The sequence below is a fragment of the Tachysurus fulvidraco genome, chromosome 14, assembly GCF_022655615.1.
Source record: "Tachysurus fulvidraco isolate hzauxx_2018 chromosome 14, HZAU_PFXX_2.0, whole genome shotgun sequence".
Taxonomy (NCBI): Eukaryota; Metazoa; Chordata; class Actinopteri; order Siluriformes; family Bagridae; genus Tachysurus; species Tachysurus fulvidraco.
The window spans coordinates 22,109,222-22,128,826 of NC_062531.1; the positions used below are offsets into that span (position 1 = coordinate 22,109,222).

Consider the following 19,605-nt stretch of genomic DNA (forward strand, 5'->3'; position numbering starts at 1 on the left):
TCCCAGAACTGACGTGAGCACCAGCAATGATGAACTCCAGATCCAAACATCTGGGAGCGAGCAAGCTACGTCTTGGTCATCTCATCGAAAATCGCTTCAAGCACTGATATAAATAGCAATCAGCCACTAGCCTGGCTGGCACGATAAGTGTACTTGTGTGTCTGTGTGTGTGTGTGTGTGTGTGTGTGTGTGTGTGTAGTTACAGTGAAGGATTGATTCGAACAGAAGTGCTAAATGCCAGGAATGCAGACTAGCTTTCACTCATGCTGAGGCCCACAAAGCCGATGACAGAGCCGAGCACACTTAAAGCTTTAGTCAGGATTATAAGCCGATTTACTCTTCTTTTGAAGATGAGCTTTCTGTTTAATGCCTTAACGCTCACGGCGATTACATGCCTCAGGTGGGGCAGGTGTGGGAGCGACTCTGTTAGTTTTTCCCACCTGATTCTCTCTTTCTCTGTATCACTTCGTTATCTCTGCTTTATATGCACTTTTCTTTTCTGTTATGTGACAGAGAATGGTCGCTAAATCTCATCACCTGAGCATGTGTGTGCCTGACGTAATCGACTCTGCTTTAACAAAGCACACACACACTCTCTTTTCTATAACTGTTGCACACCATTTTCACAGACTTGTGTGTATTACTATAGTTAATAACGATCTGGTTGAGACTTAACCTCAGGAAACTAAAGATCAACGACTCAACCACACCCATCTCTCATTCTCTCTCTCTCTCTCTCTCTCTCACACACACTCGCACACGTGCATTCAAACACTTGCGTGAATCTGTACAATGCTCTGCAATCTCTGAACAAAATCAGGTGCCCCTTTTTCTTTTTTTCAGCACACACCTTTGCCATACATTTTCTACACATAAAGGTAACCTTAACCTCAGAAACTGAAAGGAAATAAACATTGGTAATTTATTTATATTTAATTAAAGGTTTTACCATTATTATTATTATTATTTCTAATTTTTTAATAGAAAACTGACAGTTTCCCATCATTGTGTAGACCAAGATATAAAAACAAGCCCACATACACACATCACAGTTCTGTACTCTTAATGTAAATATAGACTGATGTCAGTGTATCAGTATGCTAAATTAAGTCACTCTTTCACATTCCTCTTGGTCTTCATCATTCTCCCCAGCTCGTTTGCCTAAACCAAAATCTGATTAAACGTTAAGGGCACACACTGCTTAATTCTGCTTAATGTTTGCATGGATGGAAAGTTAAACCAGCTCCTCAGCCTCCCCAGACTGTCTAGATTTCAAATCGAGTGAAAAGGGAATAACTAGGTTAACGTGTCCGAAACAAAACTAGAAACTTGTGTTAGGGAATGTTTTAAGTTGCTTTTGTACTGTTCAGATTGTAACCATGGTGCATTTCTGTGGTGTTTCAGGAGATTTCCACAGTGGAGTTCCGCAGCAACTCTGTGTCCAGTCGAACTCCGACACCACCTGAACGCTACTCACCACACAGTCCAAATGAACGAGAGGTTCCCATATCCCCTCGCCGCAACAGGTACGTACATACACACACGCACGTACCCTTTCCCATCACACCCTTCTCACCCCATCACGTACTTTAATGTACGTATTCTTGCACAAGTCCTGTTTAATTTGTAACTTCACACAAATAGTTTGTGGTCCTCCTCTAGAAACAAAATGAAGAAAGTTCCTAGAACTTCGATGAATTGTTCCTTTTATTCAGACCTGCTGCTACTATATCCACACTGATTTCCTGCTTTAGATCCTTGTGTGTATGTTGAGTTTTCAGTTCTCTCTCGTCTGCGTGACGTCTGTGTTTACATAGAAATCATAGCACATGTTTTTGTTCAGTGCTGTGACTTTGTGTATGATTCCGGTCTGTGAATGTTAATTCATTAACATGCACCTTTTGTTGTGTAAGGGTTGATTTCAGCTCTTTTGTCTTAGGGTTCTGTCAGGACACACAGCCCTCTCTGAAAGTATTGAAAACAGCCAGGCCATTTATTTTCTTCTGCTGTACATTAAAGACACGAAGAAAAGATGATGGATCAGATGTTTCATTTTCTAATATTTGCATGTTGATGTGTTAAACAACTTAGTGTCATCTTGTGTGGCAGACCACTCAATTTTTATACGAGTAAAAGTAAAGAGACTTAAAGTAATTTGCACTTGATATTTCCAAGCATTCTTTTGTGAGGTTTGGTTCAAGTCTGGCGACACTTTTTTCACCTGATGAAGTCCTTGGTTGTGTTAGCAGTGCGTTTAGGATCTTTGTCTTTTTACATGATTAAGTTCCTTATAGTACTGTACGTAAGACTGGATGCATTTTTCTGTAGACAGAATTCATTCTGCTGCTACCATCATGAATTACATCATCAATAAAGATCGATGTGAAAGTTCCAGAACAAGTATTGAGCCATGCAAGCCCAAGTCATTACACTACCTCCATCATGCGCTTGCCTGATTAGCTTGTATGTTTTGGATCATGAGTAGGTCCTCTCTTCATTCAGATCGTCTCTCTGTCTCCGTCTCCGTCTTTCTCTCTGTCTCTGTATTTCTCTCTCTCGCTCACGCTCGCTCTCTGTCTGTCTGTCTGTCTGTCTGTCTCTCTCGCTCGCTCGCTCTCTATCTCCTTGTAGTTTTCTCCTAATTCATACTTTTTTTTTTTTTACTTATTTAGTACATTCTGAATTTTATTTCTCCTGTAATTGGTCCTCTTTTTTACACACACGCACGCAAATGTATGCAGACATACATACACAGTCTCCTGTGGCACACACTCCTCCAGCTCCACCCCTCCACATGCTCAGCATATAGAGTCCTCCTCTTTATACAGTATTTCTATGCAAGGGTCACACCTTTTAGACCGAAACGCTCTGTTTAACTCAGCAAAGGGGTGTGTTTGTGTGCAAATGAGCTTAAACTTACATACGAGTGTTGTACTCTTGAGCCAGTTTTAGGTGTGTGTGTTTGTGTGAGGTTTCCACTGAAGTCTGTCTAGCTGTGAAGAACTTGCTCTCTGTCTTTTGAGGTAAGTGTGTAACTTTATTCAAGTGTCCTGCATTAGTCAGTACAAGCACGTCTTTGGCTTCTCCTCTTTGGCTTTTTTTTTTTCTTTCTTTTTTTTTTTTTTTAAACAGTTGTGATGTAGCCATCTATTTTGACTGGGTTTTGTTTAAAGCCTGATTAGCTAAATGTGTTTTCAAGAGGTTGCTTCCATGCACCAGCAGCCTGAAGCAGCTAGAGTACAATAAATATTCTCTAGACATAATCAGAAAACTAGCTTAAAATACACGGACATCTGATCAGTCATATCCAGTACTTTGTTTCTTTTTTTGTTTTGTTTTGTTTTATTTAATTTTTTGTGTCTCGGTCTGGATGTCTGCCTCGCTGTATGTCAGTAGGTATGTTTGTTTTTTTTAATGGATTTGGATGCTGTACCTTGCCATCTCAGGGCAGAAAGTGAGTGAAGGAGGAGCGAGAGGATAGGAAAGGGATAGCTTGATAAGGGCTCGCAGACAAAAGGGGGGGAGAGCAAGTCTATTTTCGAGTCTGTGGATCTGGATTCAATTTGGGGCAATTTTTCACAGAACATGGCTGCATCTGGATCTGAAGATTTACATCCCATCCTCATTCTCCTGCATATCCATTTATTTGTCTCTCTAATCTCTCGTTCCATCACATTTATCTATCCCTGTCTATCTCTAACTCTACTGTCTATCTGTCTACTATCTTCACTCTTCTCCCTGTATCTGTCTGCATATGTATATACATCTCTCTGTAATTTTGTATCCTTGTCATAAATCGATCTACTTGTATTGCTTGAATTGCTCTCCGTTTCTTTCTATTTTTTTCTGTAACCTCTCATCTTATTTCTCTCTCTATAGTCACATCTTTCCAGTATCTGACTTTTACATATCTGTCTCTATATGGTTATATATTGCTATACCACAGTGCTGATGAATTCTCACCTCCGATTGGTCAGAAGTTGTTGTAATTTTTTTCCAGCAGCAGCTCATACAGCAATTACAGCTGAGGTTCAGAAACAAATTTTAAAAAATCATTGATGCAACTTTTTATGTATGGCTTTTAGAGCGTTGGACATTTTTTCATTTTATTTATTTTTTTATTTTTTTAATATAATAAATGATTGCAGTCATGGGCAAATAGCTGGTGTTGTAAATTTTACAAAACATTTACTACTTCATATCAGTCTTCATCACAGTGTTCCATCATTATTTCTCTCTATTAGCATGCCCTGTAAGCCTTATGGAGCTCTGTATAGTACATTTAAACACATAATATACACACACCTATATATAGGTATATGGACATAAAGTAGTCGGCACATGTTACCATAGCCGTCACATTCCCTTGTCTCTCATCGCTCCCTTCTGCATCTGGTCTCTCATTCTCATCTCAGCCTGCACATGTCTCATGATAGTTTCTCATTCCATGTTTTCAACAGGTAGATCTGACCGAGAACACATTCACATAGAGAAAACATGTAAAGTATCGGCTGCTTGTCATGCAAGTTTATAGGGGTGATGACCGCACCCATATTACACATCCTCTCTCGCTCACACACACGCAGGTGCATGAGTTTATACTGGTCAACATCATGACATTCAATGCACTTACACCCCTTGGAGATAAGCAACAAAATGGCTCATAATGATTTTTAAAAGTTCTTCTGCTAAAGCCATAAGGTCTTTACATTCTCAGTTGGATCTGTGCATTTCTGACTATAGGTAGAGGTAGTATGATGGCCTGTGCAGGCAAAAGCTTTACTGAAGTATTTGGATAATGCAAAGTGGCTACCTTGGATTCAAGGGACCTGTCACTAAAACATTTTCTAGAATCCAAAATATGTTTGGCATAAAGTTTCAATATTTTTTTATTTTTGGTCTTTCTTGTCATTGCTGCCAAATACTGAGGAAAAAAATGAGGCTGAACCCGTATGTGTTTAGATAAATACTGTCAAACTAAAACCAGTCGTGTCCTTAAGATCAGGACCGACGAGTTTACACAGCACGTGTGTGTGTGTGTGTGTGTGTGTGTGTGTGTGTGTGTGTGTGTGTGTGTGTGTGTGTGTGTGTGTGTGTGTGTGTGTGTGTGTGTGTGTGTGTGTGTGTGTGTGTGCGCCACAGGCTGTTTGTTCTTTGTGTAGAGGAGGTAGCCTACTCCTTATTTAAAATTCATAACACCAACCATAACCTGTAGTTTTGTTTCAGCAATATAGCGCTCATAAACTTGCTGTGATCATCTCTAATCAGCTCTCATACCCACTTTCACTTCTCTGCTTTCAAACTCTGTCTCATTCATTTACATCACCTAAAACCTGCTGTTAACCACAGAGGCATGAAAGGAAAGTTAATAAGAAGTGGGGGTGAAAGGAGAGAGTCTAGTCGTGTAGAGTATTTTTGTTTTTTGTTAGAAATGCCAGTCCATGATCAACTAGTTGTGGTGAATATGGAGGAGAAACACTGGAGAATAGATTCATTGTGTCACCTGAGGGATTAAATTATCATTGGCCTGCAAAACCGTTCCAATTTCCTATCCAATCAAGTGTCTTAGTAAACTTAGTTTACTCTCTTTCTTGTCCAGCAACCACAGCAATCTCTTTCTGTCTGCACGGAGGATGTAGACAGACCGTAGCCTGTTCTTATTGCTTCTGCATCAAGTATCTGCATAACTATCATGAGAGACACAGAACACACAGATGCTGATCAGAATTGAATGATGGAAATATCTATTTTTTAACTTAACACTGCCATGCAAGGCAGGTTTTAACAACAACAACATGCTAAATTCTCGAAAAGGAACAACACAAGGATGTGCAAAAAGCTCCCAAGTGGCGCAGTAAAAAAGCATTCAGGCATGGATGATGTGTTTGAATCCTGATGGTGCTGTACACATGCATGGCTGGATTTGCTAATCACAATTGTCAGTTACTACTTCACTGGCTAATCATATGGCTGCTCTGTGATGCAACACGATGCAGCTGGTTTCACAGAAAGGATTTTATACTCTTTCAAACTCCCCGATTTGTAGCCGTGAAGCTTTGTAGTAACTGTCTGACTGGTGGGTAGGAACTATCAAGAATAGAAACAAACGCCTCTACGAGTAAATTCCTTTCATTTTCAATAGCACTATCTATTGTTTTTCAAAAACAGCTGAGCTTAAACAACCTTTTTCTAAACTGACACAATGCGGGTGACTACACGAAACTCACACATACAAGCATACAGCAGTTTCAGGAAACAAGGAACGAAGGTCATCCCATACAGACGGTTTTGATCAGCAAGTGATATCAAATTTCTTTTCTTTTCCGTCTTTGTTATTTATTTTAATATTAATACAGACATAACTTGCATGACCCTGAGGGCAGAACAATGCACAATCTCTTAAACTTCACTTGATTCTGGTTAGCATCAAATTAGTGCTGGCCAGAAGGCTGTTCTCAGTCTTTTCTCAAAGGTCTCTTGTTCCGAACACAGGAGGAAATGGTTTGAAACAAACACATGTTTTCAAAGGAAAGGGGCCAAGTACTGATTATAGAACCTGTACTTTTCTCTTTTCTCAGAACACTGAATGAACACTTTTCTTTATCCAACGGCTCTATTACAACATTAAAGGCTTCTCTCGTGTCAATCTTTTCTTATCTTCGCGATGACAGAGATGAAGAATGTTGGCTTGATTCAGAGTGTATTAATCTAATACTGGAAGATGATTGGTTGTTCCTTTAAACAGGCGTGTACTTAGAACGGTTGCTAAGGACTTGTCTTCATGAGCGAAACCCAAAAAAACTGGAATGATGCCAAAGCAGGATGAGTGAACACTGCAATAGTCACATGTAACCACAGCATAGAAACAAGTGGTGAAAATCTGAAGAAAAGTGCAATTTTTTTTTCTCTCGCTTGATCCCATATTTGAGAGCCTGAAATCACAGCAACTGCAAAATCATGTGAGGAGAACATTTAAAATAAATCCAGTATGTGAGAGGCTTGATTTTTCTCTCCTGTCTGGAAGATATTCACAATTCAAATCTTCATTGTTTGTAACCATTAGCAGTGTATACTCACATGCTAACTTGAATATCTTCAAATCATTTCAATCACATGTGTAAATTTACTAATTGATGAATAAAAAACAAAACAAGACAGGTTTGAACACGCATATTTAAAGGTGAGCTACAGTTTAATAGATTTAAAAAAAGTGGTTGATTGACAGGACTGTCACAGGCTTTTGTTTTTATAATGTATTTTTAGCAGTGGCTTACTGTATGTGTACCTGTCTTTCTGTATGATCATGTAGAAGTTATCAATCTTCACCATGTTGATATATATGTATAGTCTGTACTGTACTGTATGTGCAGCAGAAACTATGCAGGCGTACAGGCTTTTCCATGGGCCAGAGTTGATGTGATGAGGTAATAAGATCACCCCTGTTCTCCCACAGCACTCATTTCCTTTTGGCATAAATGTAGCTGCAGTGCTGTTAAACTTGAGGAATATAACCATCATGAACGGCTTTCAGCTGTAAACATACACTACTGATACCGATGCTGATCTGTCTGTTTTAATGACAATTTGGATAATCGTTCCTAATTTATTTACCGTCTGTCCTTGTTTCTCTGTCTGTTAGCTCGGACTTTGTGATGCAGCGGTTCGATCGTGAATCAGAGGTGTACAAGATGATTCAGGAGAACAAGGAGTCACGTGCAGCTCCTCGCCAGTCCAACACCTTCAAAATGCTGCAAGAAGTGTTGGAGGCAGATGAAAAAGGTCACACACACACACACACACACACTGAAACCTAACTGCCTTAATAAAGAAAAGTCAGATTAGTTCAACATGTAAAAATTGGGCCATAAATCTCTATCACTGCAACCTTTTGTCCTGCCGGGTCATTAAGTTACCTTTTATTACCTGAGTATAAAAGTCTGTATTTTATCTGTGACGTTAGCAAAAATACTTGACCTTGAGGTCAATATGGGCATGTGTGAGCGTGTGTGTGAGCATTCCTTACACTCTTTAAGACTTAACGCTTTTATGATGCAGAAACATGATCTGTTTTTCACATCAGGCTTTTTAGAGCTCACCCGAGAAGAGATCATAAGATTACAAAGAAGAAGAAAAAAAGGAGTGGATTCTCAATAGGAATAAAATTTTCATTTTTAACTTATATTTTCAGTCCTCATTTAGGACATTTGTTATTCACCAGTTTAAGAGATGGTCCAGTTAGACATCACAATGTGCAGTGTGAACACCCAGCATACATGAATTCCCTTAAACATATTTTGCCATCTGAATATAAATCCTCAGCTCTCTTCACTCCCAAAAACAATTATCTGTGTCTAATGCATATTTTATGACTCTGAGCTGTTTATTCTCAGCATGTCTATGCACAAAGAAATTTTTGTTCAAGAAATGTGTCTCCTATTTACTTTGTTGTTCTCTTCTCAGAACTCTGATTCACAGAAGAAATATTTAGTTTCACGTCTTATTTTAAATGTGGTCATGAAAATAATTTGCCCAAACTGTTATGGTGACAAAACAATACTGCCTCAAGGCCCTTGGCATCTTCAACCAAAGAGATTGTCTGATTTTGTTGTGGGGGAAAAGCATGAAACAGTTTGACAGGAATTGGACATATTTGAACATTTAGTCACTCGGCAATTATGCGCAGCACAAAGGATGATGGATAGAAGATTTGTGATCTTTTTTTAATCATGTGTGGTAGCAGGTCAGTGAATAAAATATTGAGTTTTTTGTATTTGCTACTAAAGTATTTACAGTGAGTTCATGAAATCATACCCATATTGACTGATGATGCAGTTGCCTAGGTTTTGGCTGCACTGTTTGCTCAACTGTTACATTGCGCCCCCTTGTGTACAATTTATGATTAACTGAAAGGCTGGATTTGGTCATATACTGTAGGCGACTGAATTCATTAAGCAACCTTCGATTAATCATTAGCGAGGCTAAGCAGCACCATTATAAAAACAAGGTCGGTCAGTTCACCAGTTTCGACATGCGTTCATCAATGAACACCTGATGTATACGTCCAATCCAAAATTTCTGGCTTTAGATTTAATTGTTTGTATTTGTTTTTTTGTTTTTTAAACAGAGGGTGCCTTGATGTTCCCATCGAAGTTGTCCCCAATCCCACCGAAACCAGTGTCATCTGTCGCTGGGGTTCAGAAATACCACACCTGTGAAAAATGTGGCAACAACATTGTGTAAGAGAAGAACTTTATAACCTTCACATGTTTTCATCCAGTACAGAGCAGAAAATAAGCCATAACATGCAGCAGAAAGAAAAGTTACCACCCAAATAGCTGTCCTGGCTTGTTACGTTGCATGAATTTAGTGCCTAATTAGAAATTAATAAGCGGGTAATAAAGCACTAATGCTGGTTATGCCTGGGGCTATTGCTGTTCTTATAAGTCATTTACCTTTATACACCCGTGAGAATCAGCACTCACAGCTCACAGATTTTGAATGCGAAGGCATCGATGCTGTTAACAACCACAAAAAAACAGATATGGGTGTGAGGACGTACATTCAGTCGTACATTCATACAATTAGCTCCAGAATTAATGGCTCTCATGGAAATGGGGTAAATGTATTGCAAATGTAAAATATTTATAAAAACGAATAGATTAAAGCACACTTGCTTTTGTGGTATATTTTTCTTTTTCTGAATGACTATACAGTAGCAATTACATTTGTATTAAAAGAAATGGATGTTCTGTTCTTTCAGAAATAATTAAAAAAAAAAAAAAAACAAGAAAAAAAATCTAGAAATCTGTTCACAGAAAGAATACAAGAATATGGCAGGTTTAATCTGATCAAAATGATTGATTTTTGTGTTCAGTGTGTAATGTGAGAGTCTGTTGTGTTACAGCACCCAGGCAGTGAGGATCGCTGACGAGCGTTTCCGCCACCCCGACTGCTACACGTGTGCAGACTGCGGCCTGAACCTGAAGATGCGCGGCCATTTCTGGGTGGAAGACGAGCTGTTCTGCGAGAAGCACGCACGCGAACGATATCAGGGGCCTGGTGTAGGCTACCGCCACCCCATCTCCCCTAACCACTGAGTCATCCGCTCTCTCCCTCGCTCCTTCACCTCCCTCACTCCTTCCAGCACAGAGAGCACAGCGAAATCTGAGAAACCTGCACAGAACATGCAGCTTTCTTTGCTTTAGAGGAAGAACTCTTTCTACCTCTTTTAAGCTGCGTGTGGAGCTTGCTAGCTGTTGACTCTGGGAGGGGTTGAAGAGGTGTATAAGCCAGTTCAGCAATTATCCTACATTATAAACCTTCCCTGCCAGTTCTTCACATTGTATTAAGCTTTTTGTTTCAGTATACACAATGCAGTTAACACGGATTCACTTAAACTTCTTTCAATGTTTGGTTTTGGGTTTCACAAAAATGTACAACCCCAGGATCTTGCTTCATGACTTCATAAGACATCACAAGAAATGTATAGTGCACACGGGACCGGTTTCCATTGTGTGTTTGAGTGTGCAGTCAAATTTAATTTAGCCTAGGTTTTGGAGTGATTTATCTTTCTTATTAAAAAAAAAAAAAAAAAAGATTTTGAAAGTATTCACACATACAAACACATCCATGTATTTCAGGGCTGCTCAAACCCAGGACCAACATTAATTAGAAACCTGTAGCATTTGGAACACATTCCAACATTCCAACGACTTAAAATATTTTGGCCAGCCCTGATTTTTTTTCATCTTTTTCATTTACTTTTTTTTTTTTCTTCATCTACAAGGGAATTGATTATCAAAACAATATGAATAACTATGGTTGTGTAAATATGTGTATTTTCTCTTTAAATGATTATATATGATGTAATCCATATATATATAATGATAGTGCACAGGGTTGTATGTGTTTGTTTCCGTGCGTGTCACATTTGATACCGAGTACACAACATTTGATATGACCAAAATGAGAAGTGAACTATAGGAGAAAAAAAAGTTTATTATATATATATATTATTTTTAAATCCTGGTCTGAACTCAAGTGGCATATTTTCATAAACGCAGAACTCCACCACTGGTGACTTATTTGATGGATGACTTTGGAAATATCATGTTGTGAATTGTAATGTTAACTGTCCTTTCTTCACTTTTTTCTTTTTCAAATATAAAATTTACTGATGTAAATGATTGCATGAGAGCGAACACTTATTCATTGGGCTCATTAATCTTATTTTGACGTTGTGGGGTTTTCTTTACTGTAGCAATAAAGCTGTTTATTATAAACAGTGATATTAAGTTCCAAACACGAGGATACTGTATACTGGATATAAACCTCTCTAGTGTTTTTTTTTTTTTAGGAGATTCGTGAAATTTTCAATTAGAAAATAGGAATGCAACAGTGTTATAATTCCATTAAGAAACAATTTATCTTGTTAATTGTTTTGTGTGTCAGACATTTCTCTGCATATTCCCGAGACAGCATGCCGTATCCATGGTAGCCACTACAGCCTGGTTTTATTTAGCTTGTGTTATGCACATGATGTCACTTGTGTGGTTACTTGCACAGTTTCAAAGCATGACGTGTTGAATTTTTTCCATGAAGGGTTGACTTCTTCCAAAGTTATCCGCCAACTGAATACGTTTTAGCTTAAAACGAGTACAACTTTTAGGAAATAGGCTTCATATTTAATATATTTGGTTTTTAGAAATAAGAAAGAATTGCTTCAATATTTGTTTTTACTTGCTATGATGGAATTTTTTTTTTTTTTTTTTTTTTTATGGTGAGAGCAAGACACATGGTTAAATGGATCATGGTTTGGAGTGTTTTATCACTTTGTATCACCAAGTTAATCGGTTGTTATGCTGAACTTGACATGTGGCCTTCACTCTTGTGGGTTATGAAGCTGACTCCAGCTCGTCTGCTCCTCTTTTTGCCCACTAGAGGGCGCATACGGACCCTGTAATGAGGAAGACCTTATTATATTTTTAGACATATTCCTGCCTGTGGATGTATTCTAGTGTTTAGCATGTATCTCTTATGCGATTACTTTGTATAAAGAAAGTAATAAGATTAGAGCTGGACTAAACTAGACTACCTTAAAACCTCAAACATTAAAAATGAGGTGTTCTGCAAATTTGATTGCATTACAAGTTTTACCATTTTAGCCCATTAAACAACAATAATGTTTAAGTTCTGTGTTTATGGAATAGATATGAAGAGAGAACTCACAGTTTGGGTCCCAACCCCGGGGAAAATGGGAGGGTTGCGGCAGGAAGGGTGTAAAACCTGGTGCCAAACCACTGACAATGATTAACTAGAGTCAACCCTAACGCAATAAAGATGGTAAAGATATTTTAGTTATTTCTCTAAAATCAGTGTTTTTAATTAATACAATTGTTTGACCGGATTAACTCATCAATCCTCAAAATAAGGCCAGACTCTGGGGGTGTGTGTTTGAGAGATATGAAGAGGTTGTGTGTGTTTGTGAGAGGGGGAGGGAGAAAGAGAAACATAAAGAGGGTGTGTTGGGTGTGTGTGGTATGAGAGGCATGGAGAGGGTGAGTGTGTGAGAGAGAGACATGGAGAGGGTGTGTGTGTATGAGAGATATGGAGAGGGTGAGTGTGTGTGCGCATGAGAGACATGGAGAGTGTGTGTGAGTGCATGAGAGACATGGAGAGGGTGAGTGTGTGTGTGCATGAGAGACATTGAGAGGGTGAGTGTGTGTGTGCATGAGAGACATTGAGAGGGTGAGTGTGTGTGTGCATGAGAGACATTGAGAGGGTGTGTGTGTGTTGGGTTCCCCACAATATTCAGTAAAATAATGTTTTGGGTGGAATTTATCAAATGTGTCATAGGGATGAATGTTTATAAGGAACAAATTTGAGTAATTATTAAACTTTTAATATTAAACTAACGTATGTTTCTAAAGACGTAAGCACGACGTTTCAAGTTTAAGATTTGCACATTTATAAATGATTTTTATTCATATATATTTTAATGATTATATTTTAGTGGGCTGGGACTGAGAAAATAGTTACTCTTAATCGTTTCAGTCATTTATCTGAATAGAGTTTAAGTGACCTTATTAAATAAATAAATAAATAAATAAATAAATAAATAAATAAATAGCAACCCAGCTTCAGCGCTTGTGTTCCTACAAACATTTATAAGCTAACTACTTAAACTGTTTTGTCAGAGATGAATGACCTTGACTTTTCCTTCCTTCGGCTATATAAACCCTGTTGGCTAACTGGAGTTGCTTAACACTACCCTCTTGTCTGTGTGTCCGAATTCCACATGTGTTAACAGACATCTCTGCAATCAATCTTTTCCCAGAAATCCCCGTTGAGGCGCGGTGTTCTGACTCCATCTAACAGCAGGAAGTTCGCTCCACTGAGTGGCCTAATGGGTTTGTAATCAGAAGGTTGTTACTCCCTGATGGGACTGTGTGACTCCTGCAGGCTGAGGCTCTACACCACTCAAATGAGCCAAGTGGTGCTGGTGACCTCTCACACTCCTGCAGTGGTCAAACATTTTCTTCTCAATAATAGATTTTACGTTTACATTTACAGGACTTAGCAGACACACTTATCCAGAGCGACTTACATCTCTCTTTTTTTTTTTAAACAACTGAGCAATTGAGGGTTAAGGGCCTTGCTCAGGGGCCCAACAATGGCAGCTTGGTGGACCTGGCATTCAAAATTACAATCTTCTGACTGGTGACCTCTCACACTCATGCAGTGTTCAAACATTTTCTCCTCAATAATAGTAGACTTTAAATTTACCAGACACACTTATCCAGAGTGACTAACATCTCTTTTATACAAACTAAACAATTGAGGGTTAGGCGCCTTGCTCAGGGGCCTAGCAGTGGCAGCTTGGTGTCCCTGGGATTCAAACTCACAACCTTCCAAGTGGTATACCAACACCTTAACCACTATGCTACCACATCCCACTACCTGCCATCAACTATATTTTTGAATTTTGCCAATTCGGTACACTGCAATGCTAATAAATGTTCAAGCAAAAATAAATATATTGATATAAATAAAATATAACATATAACCATATCCAAACACTATGACCACAAGGTGGCAGTGTTCTTCCACTCCACCTCTCTGACTCAGACTACTCTGAGTTCAAAAGTTTTCACAACAAGCGGTTTATATATTTGTTGGCTGCCTGTTCGTATTCTCTGCTAGGAAGTGATGTCACTCCAAAAACAGACGGATTGATTAGCTTTCCCAGAAACAGTATATTAGGATGGAGGTTTGTCTTTCATATCCTGGAGAACCTTCTGGAGAACCTGATGCATTTCTTAGGCAGACTTACAGACTCTTTACAGTCTCAGATATAAAATGTCTTCATGATATTTTTATCTAAACCATTGCTTAAAGACAGAGTCCAACAAAAACACATCAACTATATGTAAGAGTATTGAAATAGTTATGTGTTTAGTAATTGAGGTACTGTTTTGTTGGTCAGTGTTAGTCAGTATTTTTGCTATTCCTGTGAGATGGTGGCAGTCATGTTGTGCTTATGTCCCAGGTGAACGTTGCTATTCTCAAACATAAGAGATAACTGTGATGATTAGCTGCTGGCTCCTACAAGCAGTAAGGGTTTGTTTTTATTCAATTTTTTCCATAGATGTTCAAAGATTAAACGTATAAAACAATGTTCCAGAGAGACTCCAGATGAACGGATTGCAGTCTGTGAGATGATGAGTGTGGTGGCATTCATGCTGGTATTAGCACTACTGTTGGAGCTCACTCACTTTCTACCGCTTATCCGAACTACCTCAGGTCACAGGGAGTCTGTGCCTATCTCAGGCGTCATCGGGCATCAAGGCAGGATACACCCTGGACGGAGTGCCAACCCATCGCAGGGCACACACACACTCTCATTCACTCACACACACAGACTACAGACAATTTTCCAGAGATGCCAATCAACCTACCATGCATGTTTTTGGACCGGGGGAGGAAACCAGAGTACCCGGAGAAAACACAGGGAGAACATGCAAACTCCGCACACACAAGGCAAGGCATAGGCGGGAATCGAACCCCCGCTGCTGCATCATATATAGTATAAATAAAGATAAATTCTAACTGGCACTACTATAAGCAGATAATTGCTTGGAAAATGTATGTTTAGAAAACTCAATCAAAACTTTACTGTTTTTAATTAGACAGTGCTGCATGTAGTTGTAGCTGAGGTGTAATTGTCATGAATGCAGATTTTATTGTCAAAACCAAACAAACAAATCAGTGACAAGAGTCATGAACATAGACAATAGATATCGCTCAAAAACAGGCAGAATGCAATGGCTAAAGCTTGTTGATGAAAGGTACAGTAGCCAGTAGCCAGGACTTAAGTGGTGCTGATTAGGGTTGACTCAGAACAGGTGTGAGTGCCGAGTTAGACATGTGACATGCAGGTGTTGGTGGGTACTATACAGTCGTCTAGTGCCGATTATATATTGTAATACATCACAGTTGAAGGGAATGTTAAAGACTTAGTCATGGCTGGTTAACATACACACTACAGCACAATTAATTGTATAATTCTCAATTAAACAGACATTATAATTATATGTATAATGACTCATCGCGGGGGCACGGTGGCTTAGTGGTTAGCATGTTCGCCTCACACCTCCAGGGTCGAGGGTTCGATTCCCACCTCCACCTTGTGTATGTGGAGTTTGCATGTTCTCCCCGTGCCTCGGGGGTTTCCTCCGGGTACTCCGGTTTCCTCCCCCGGTCCAAAGACATGCATGGTAGGTTGATTGGCATCTCTGGAAAATTGTGTGTGATTGTGTGAGTGAATGAGAGAGTGTGTGTGTGCCCTGCGATGGGTTGGCACTCCATCCAGGGTGTATCCTGCCTCGATGCCCGATGACACCTGAGATAGGCACAGGCTCCCCGTGACCCGAGAAGTTCGGATAAGCGGTAGAAAATGAATGAATGAATGATTCATCCATACTAAGCTTCCTCAAATAACAAACAAACCACCGATTTGTTTGTTTAATTACATCTTTCTCCCTATCAGCAGCTTTAATGAGAAACATGGATAGCCAATGAGGATCGTGTATTTTTTCCTGTTTCTGTTTGAAAGCTACTAATTTCAGCTAGCTACACCCTGAACAGTTTAGGGATATTGAGCTGACCACAGATGAGGTACTGCAGAAGTAGAAAAACATCTGTTTTAGGAATATAAAATGTTATATTCCACTATTACTAGCATGTTAGTTTAATTAAGTTCATAGAGCAATTTTATGGCAGTGTTATCAATATGGGGAGTATTGAGCTAACCACAATCTGACGTCATCGAAAAGTGTCACACTCATCAATATAATTGTACTGACATTTCTGAAATTACCCCCTTTCCTCCTCCCCAAAGTCCCCCGTCCCCACACTGAAATTGGTTCTTCTTTACACCACTGGGCTACAAGCCATAAGATCAGCATTTGTCATTTACTACTTAATGTTGCATAATGAATAAAAATAAAATGAACAGAATTTTGAAATGCAGTTAATTTAATTGGACGTAAACCCCAACACTGCTTTCTGGTTCCTCTCAGGTTGCCTGTATATTTATGAGCATGAATACTTAGACGAAGACCTACAGTATATAAATAATGACAGATTAACATGTCAGCACAGTATGCGCACAAAAAAACAACGAAGTCAGGCTAAAACGACGTGTCGATCCTGAGTTATCATATGTTTTTACTCAATTCTTCTACATTTGATCAACAACACAAGTTATTGTGGGCGATGTTCCAAAGGCAACATGGCTGCACTTTCACACCTATACAGCCTTTTGTTGCATTCTTGTCCACTGGATTATTTTTCCTCTCTTCCCCTTCTTCCTGCCTCCTTCCCTCAATGTTCTCTTTCTCTAGTCCACCTGGAATGGACTCCAGATGTGGAACGGAGGGAGAGATTGCCTGCACAGCGATATGAGGGAGGGAGAGAGAGAGACAGAGAGAGAGAGAGGGAGAGAGAATGTTGGAACAACATAAAAGTTTGTCTGGATGCCATTAAGTACAATTTGATGTAATGTGCAGTTTCAGGACGTGACATTTTTAAAAGGAAACTGTGCACCAGATGAGGAAGATTTGCAGGATCGGTGGGATGGGTGTGTCCTAAAAGCAACCTCTGCACTGCACTAACTTCCGCGCAACTTTGGCTACGTCCCAAAGCGCATCCAACTGTCCTGTCCATGTCACTTCAGTCATTTTTGTCAGCAGGACTAATGTGACAGACGTATAACGTGTGTACACTATTTAGTACGCTATGTGGTTTGGGAACGTAACCACAACATAGTGCAGCAACAACAAGAGGCTATGCTGCTATATTAGACTGAATACAACTGCTCCATTGTATGAAGTGGCCATGCTTGCGTGTCTGCGCGCGGCACGAAGAACACACACGTCAACCTCAATCAGGCCTCTGCATCCGTCTGGTTCTCTCCTTCTGCACACCTTTTCATGATTTCAAAACACTGCCTTCATTTTTTTTTTTATGTCCACATAAGAGCTTAGGTTTCCAGTTTCCTTTGCTTCTCGTATATATCAAAGGAGAATTTGTTTTAAAAATAAAAAGCTGCGGGTTTTTAAATAAAACAAGCCTGTGGACAAAGTTGGACTTAGGAAAACCGTTCTTTATGGGTCAGGTTGATGGTATCAGTCCATAAATATCAAATTATCTGGCTCTGCACGCATGTGGAAACTAAAATGGCTTCTGTTAATCATTTTTGCTGAACTAACACTTTTAGTTTCTGATGACAGGATTCAGGTACATGTTAAACACAAGCAAAGAGAGTATCTGTATTCTGTGCCTTGCGTTAAAGCAAGGTTAATGCAGCCATTTTTGCTGAGCTAGCAGTTTTCTTTTCTGATGGGTGGCAGGATTTGAATAAGTTTAAATCAAGAAAGAGTTTTGTCCTTTTTGTGACATTAATGAATAATTTCATTAGTATAATGAAGTTTTTGATAGAAGTCTGTATTTTTTTTTATGTTTTACAAACTACACCAGCGTTTAGTGTGATTTGGTAAATTACCTCAGTTTTGTGAAAACTAGGCTAATCCAATCATCTGTTCCAAGCTAGCAATTTTCATTACTAATGCCATAGCAGTTAAGTTTGCCATGTGGAAAAAACAAAAACAAGCTAGTGTTTTAAACCTCCTTTGTGTCTTTTATGCATTTAGCAAACTGCCTCACAGTTCAGATTGACTTGCTATATAACTTTGGTTATGTGAAAGCTAGGATAATAAAAAGATTGACTCCGAAAACAGAGGGGGATTGAAATATTCATATACTGTAGGTCCCTGGTTAGGGTTTATTTAGGAGCATTGTTTTAGCTGACGATGCCAACGTCAATCTATTCAAGTGTGTTAAAAAGTCATGCTAGCAAATATGACGCTTCTGTGTTTGTCAGAAGAGGAGCAGACGCTAACTTTGCCTGGAGCTAACATCATGGCATTATACTATATCTCCCTCTGTGACTTGGACAATTATATTTCAACAAGTGTTGTATATTAGTGTACTTGTTTGTTTAAATAATTTTATTGTATTTGTTATGAGCTTTATATACATCTTATGTCTCCCAACAGTTACATCTTAATTAAATAATTCAATTCTACTGTATATGCTCGTGTTTGAGACCGTGAGAAATAGGCATGTGAGGATGCTGTCTCTATCTGACTTTGCTCCTTATCAGTTTGTTTCATGTATTAGATTTCCTCTTGTTCTCACACTCCATGTGCATCGTACACACTGAAGCCAAGCATTAATTTAACATCGGATGGTTTGGTCGCACGCGAGGATCCAGCAAGGTGCTCTGAGCAACTAGCAGATGTCCTGCTGGGTCATAGAGCCTGGAGACCAACATTAGGATCAAACCGAACAGCAACATTAATGCCACTAAAAGCTATTTTGTTTTGATGCAATAGATTTTGGAAGAAAATCAAGTCTTCATTATTAAAAGCTTATTACAGTTTGACCTGTCACAGTTATTAAGGTAAATGTTGGCGTCCTATCAAATATGGATCTACAGTCAATCATACAGATTCTACAACTTTGTAAAATTTCCTTTGGAGCTCTGTCTGTACTTGTAGTTTATTGTTCAAACCTAGATGTGATTTCTGCATCATCTTGTTTTTAAAAATTCAATTAATACTAAATTTGTGAAACAAATCAGCTGTTAGAACAGGAAGTGCTGCAACTGAAAAACATCACTTCACCTTTGTTCACTTTTGTGTTATTCATTTCATTCGTTCTTTTGTTTCTCTTCTACTTATTTTCTTTCTTAGTTTTTCCAATATTTCTTTCTTTCTTTCTTTCTTTCTTTCTTTCTTTCTTTCTTTCTTTCTTTCTTGCTTTCTGAGGCATTTTGAGGGTAAATTTTTATTGTAAATGTAGTGTTAAGTAAAGTAAAGTAAAAGTTTTTTTTAAACAGCCAATAGTATTTTGATGAATATCCAATTTTAATGACAGAGACAGAAGACACGCCCAATTCATTCTGCATTCATTTGCATATTATGTAGCAATTAGATTTTGCTGTTTAGATGTTCATGTTCATGCAAATGTTCATTTCATTTC

At 38.8% G+C, this 19,605-nt stretch overlaps 1 protein-coding gene across 8 annotated transcripts in view; it reads left to right on the forward strand.

The window, feature by feature from the left end:
* pdlim2 (PDZ and LIM domain 2 (mystique)) overlaps nucleotides 1-11,187 on the forward strand; it is a 56,894-nt gene extending 45,707 nt beyond the window's left edge. For all 8 annotated transcript variants that reach the window (XM_047799719.1, XM_027167259.2, XM_047799720.1 and 5 more), the window contains 4 exons: nucleotides 1,405-1,526; nucleotides 7,640-7,779; nucleotides 9,125-9,236; nucleotides 9,905-11,187. In XM_047799719.1, the coding sequence (XP_047655675.1) occupies nucleotides 1,405-1,526; nucleotides 7,640-7,779; nucleotides 9,125-9,236; nucleotides 9,905-10,097 (567 nt within the window). In that variant the 3' untranslated portion in view covers nucleotides 10,098-11,187. The remainder of the gene's footprint in view (nucleotides 1-1,404; nucleotides 1,527-7,639; nucleotides 7,780-9,124; nucleotides 9,237-9,904) is intronic.
* Nucleotides 11,188-19,605: the final 8,418 nt, after the last annotated feature.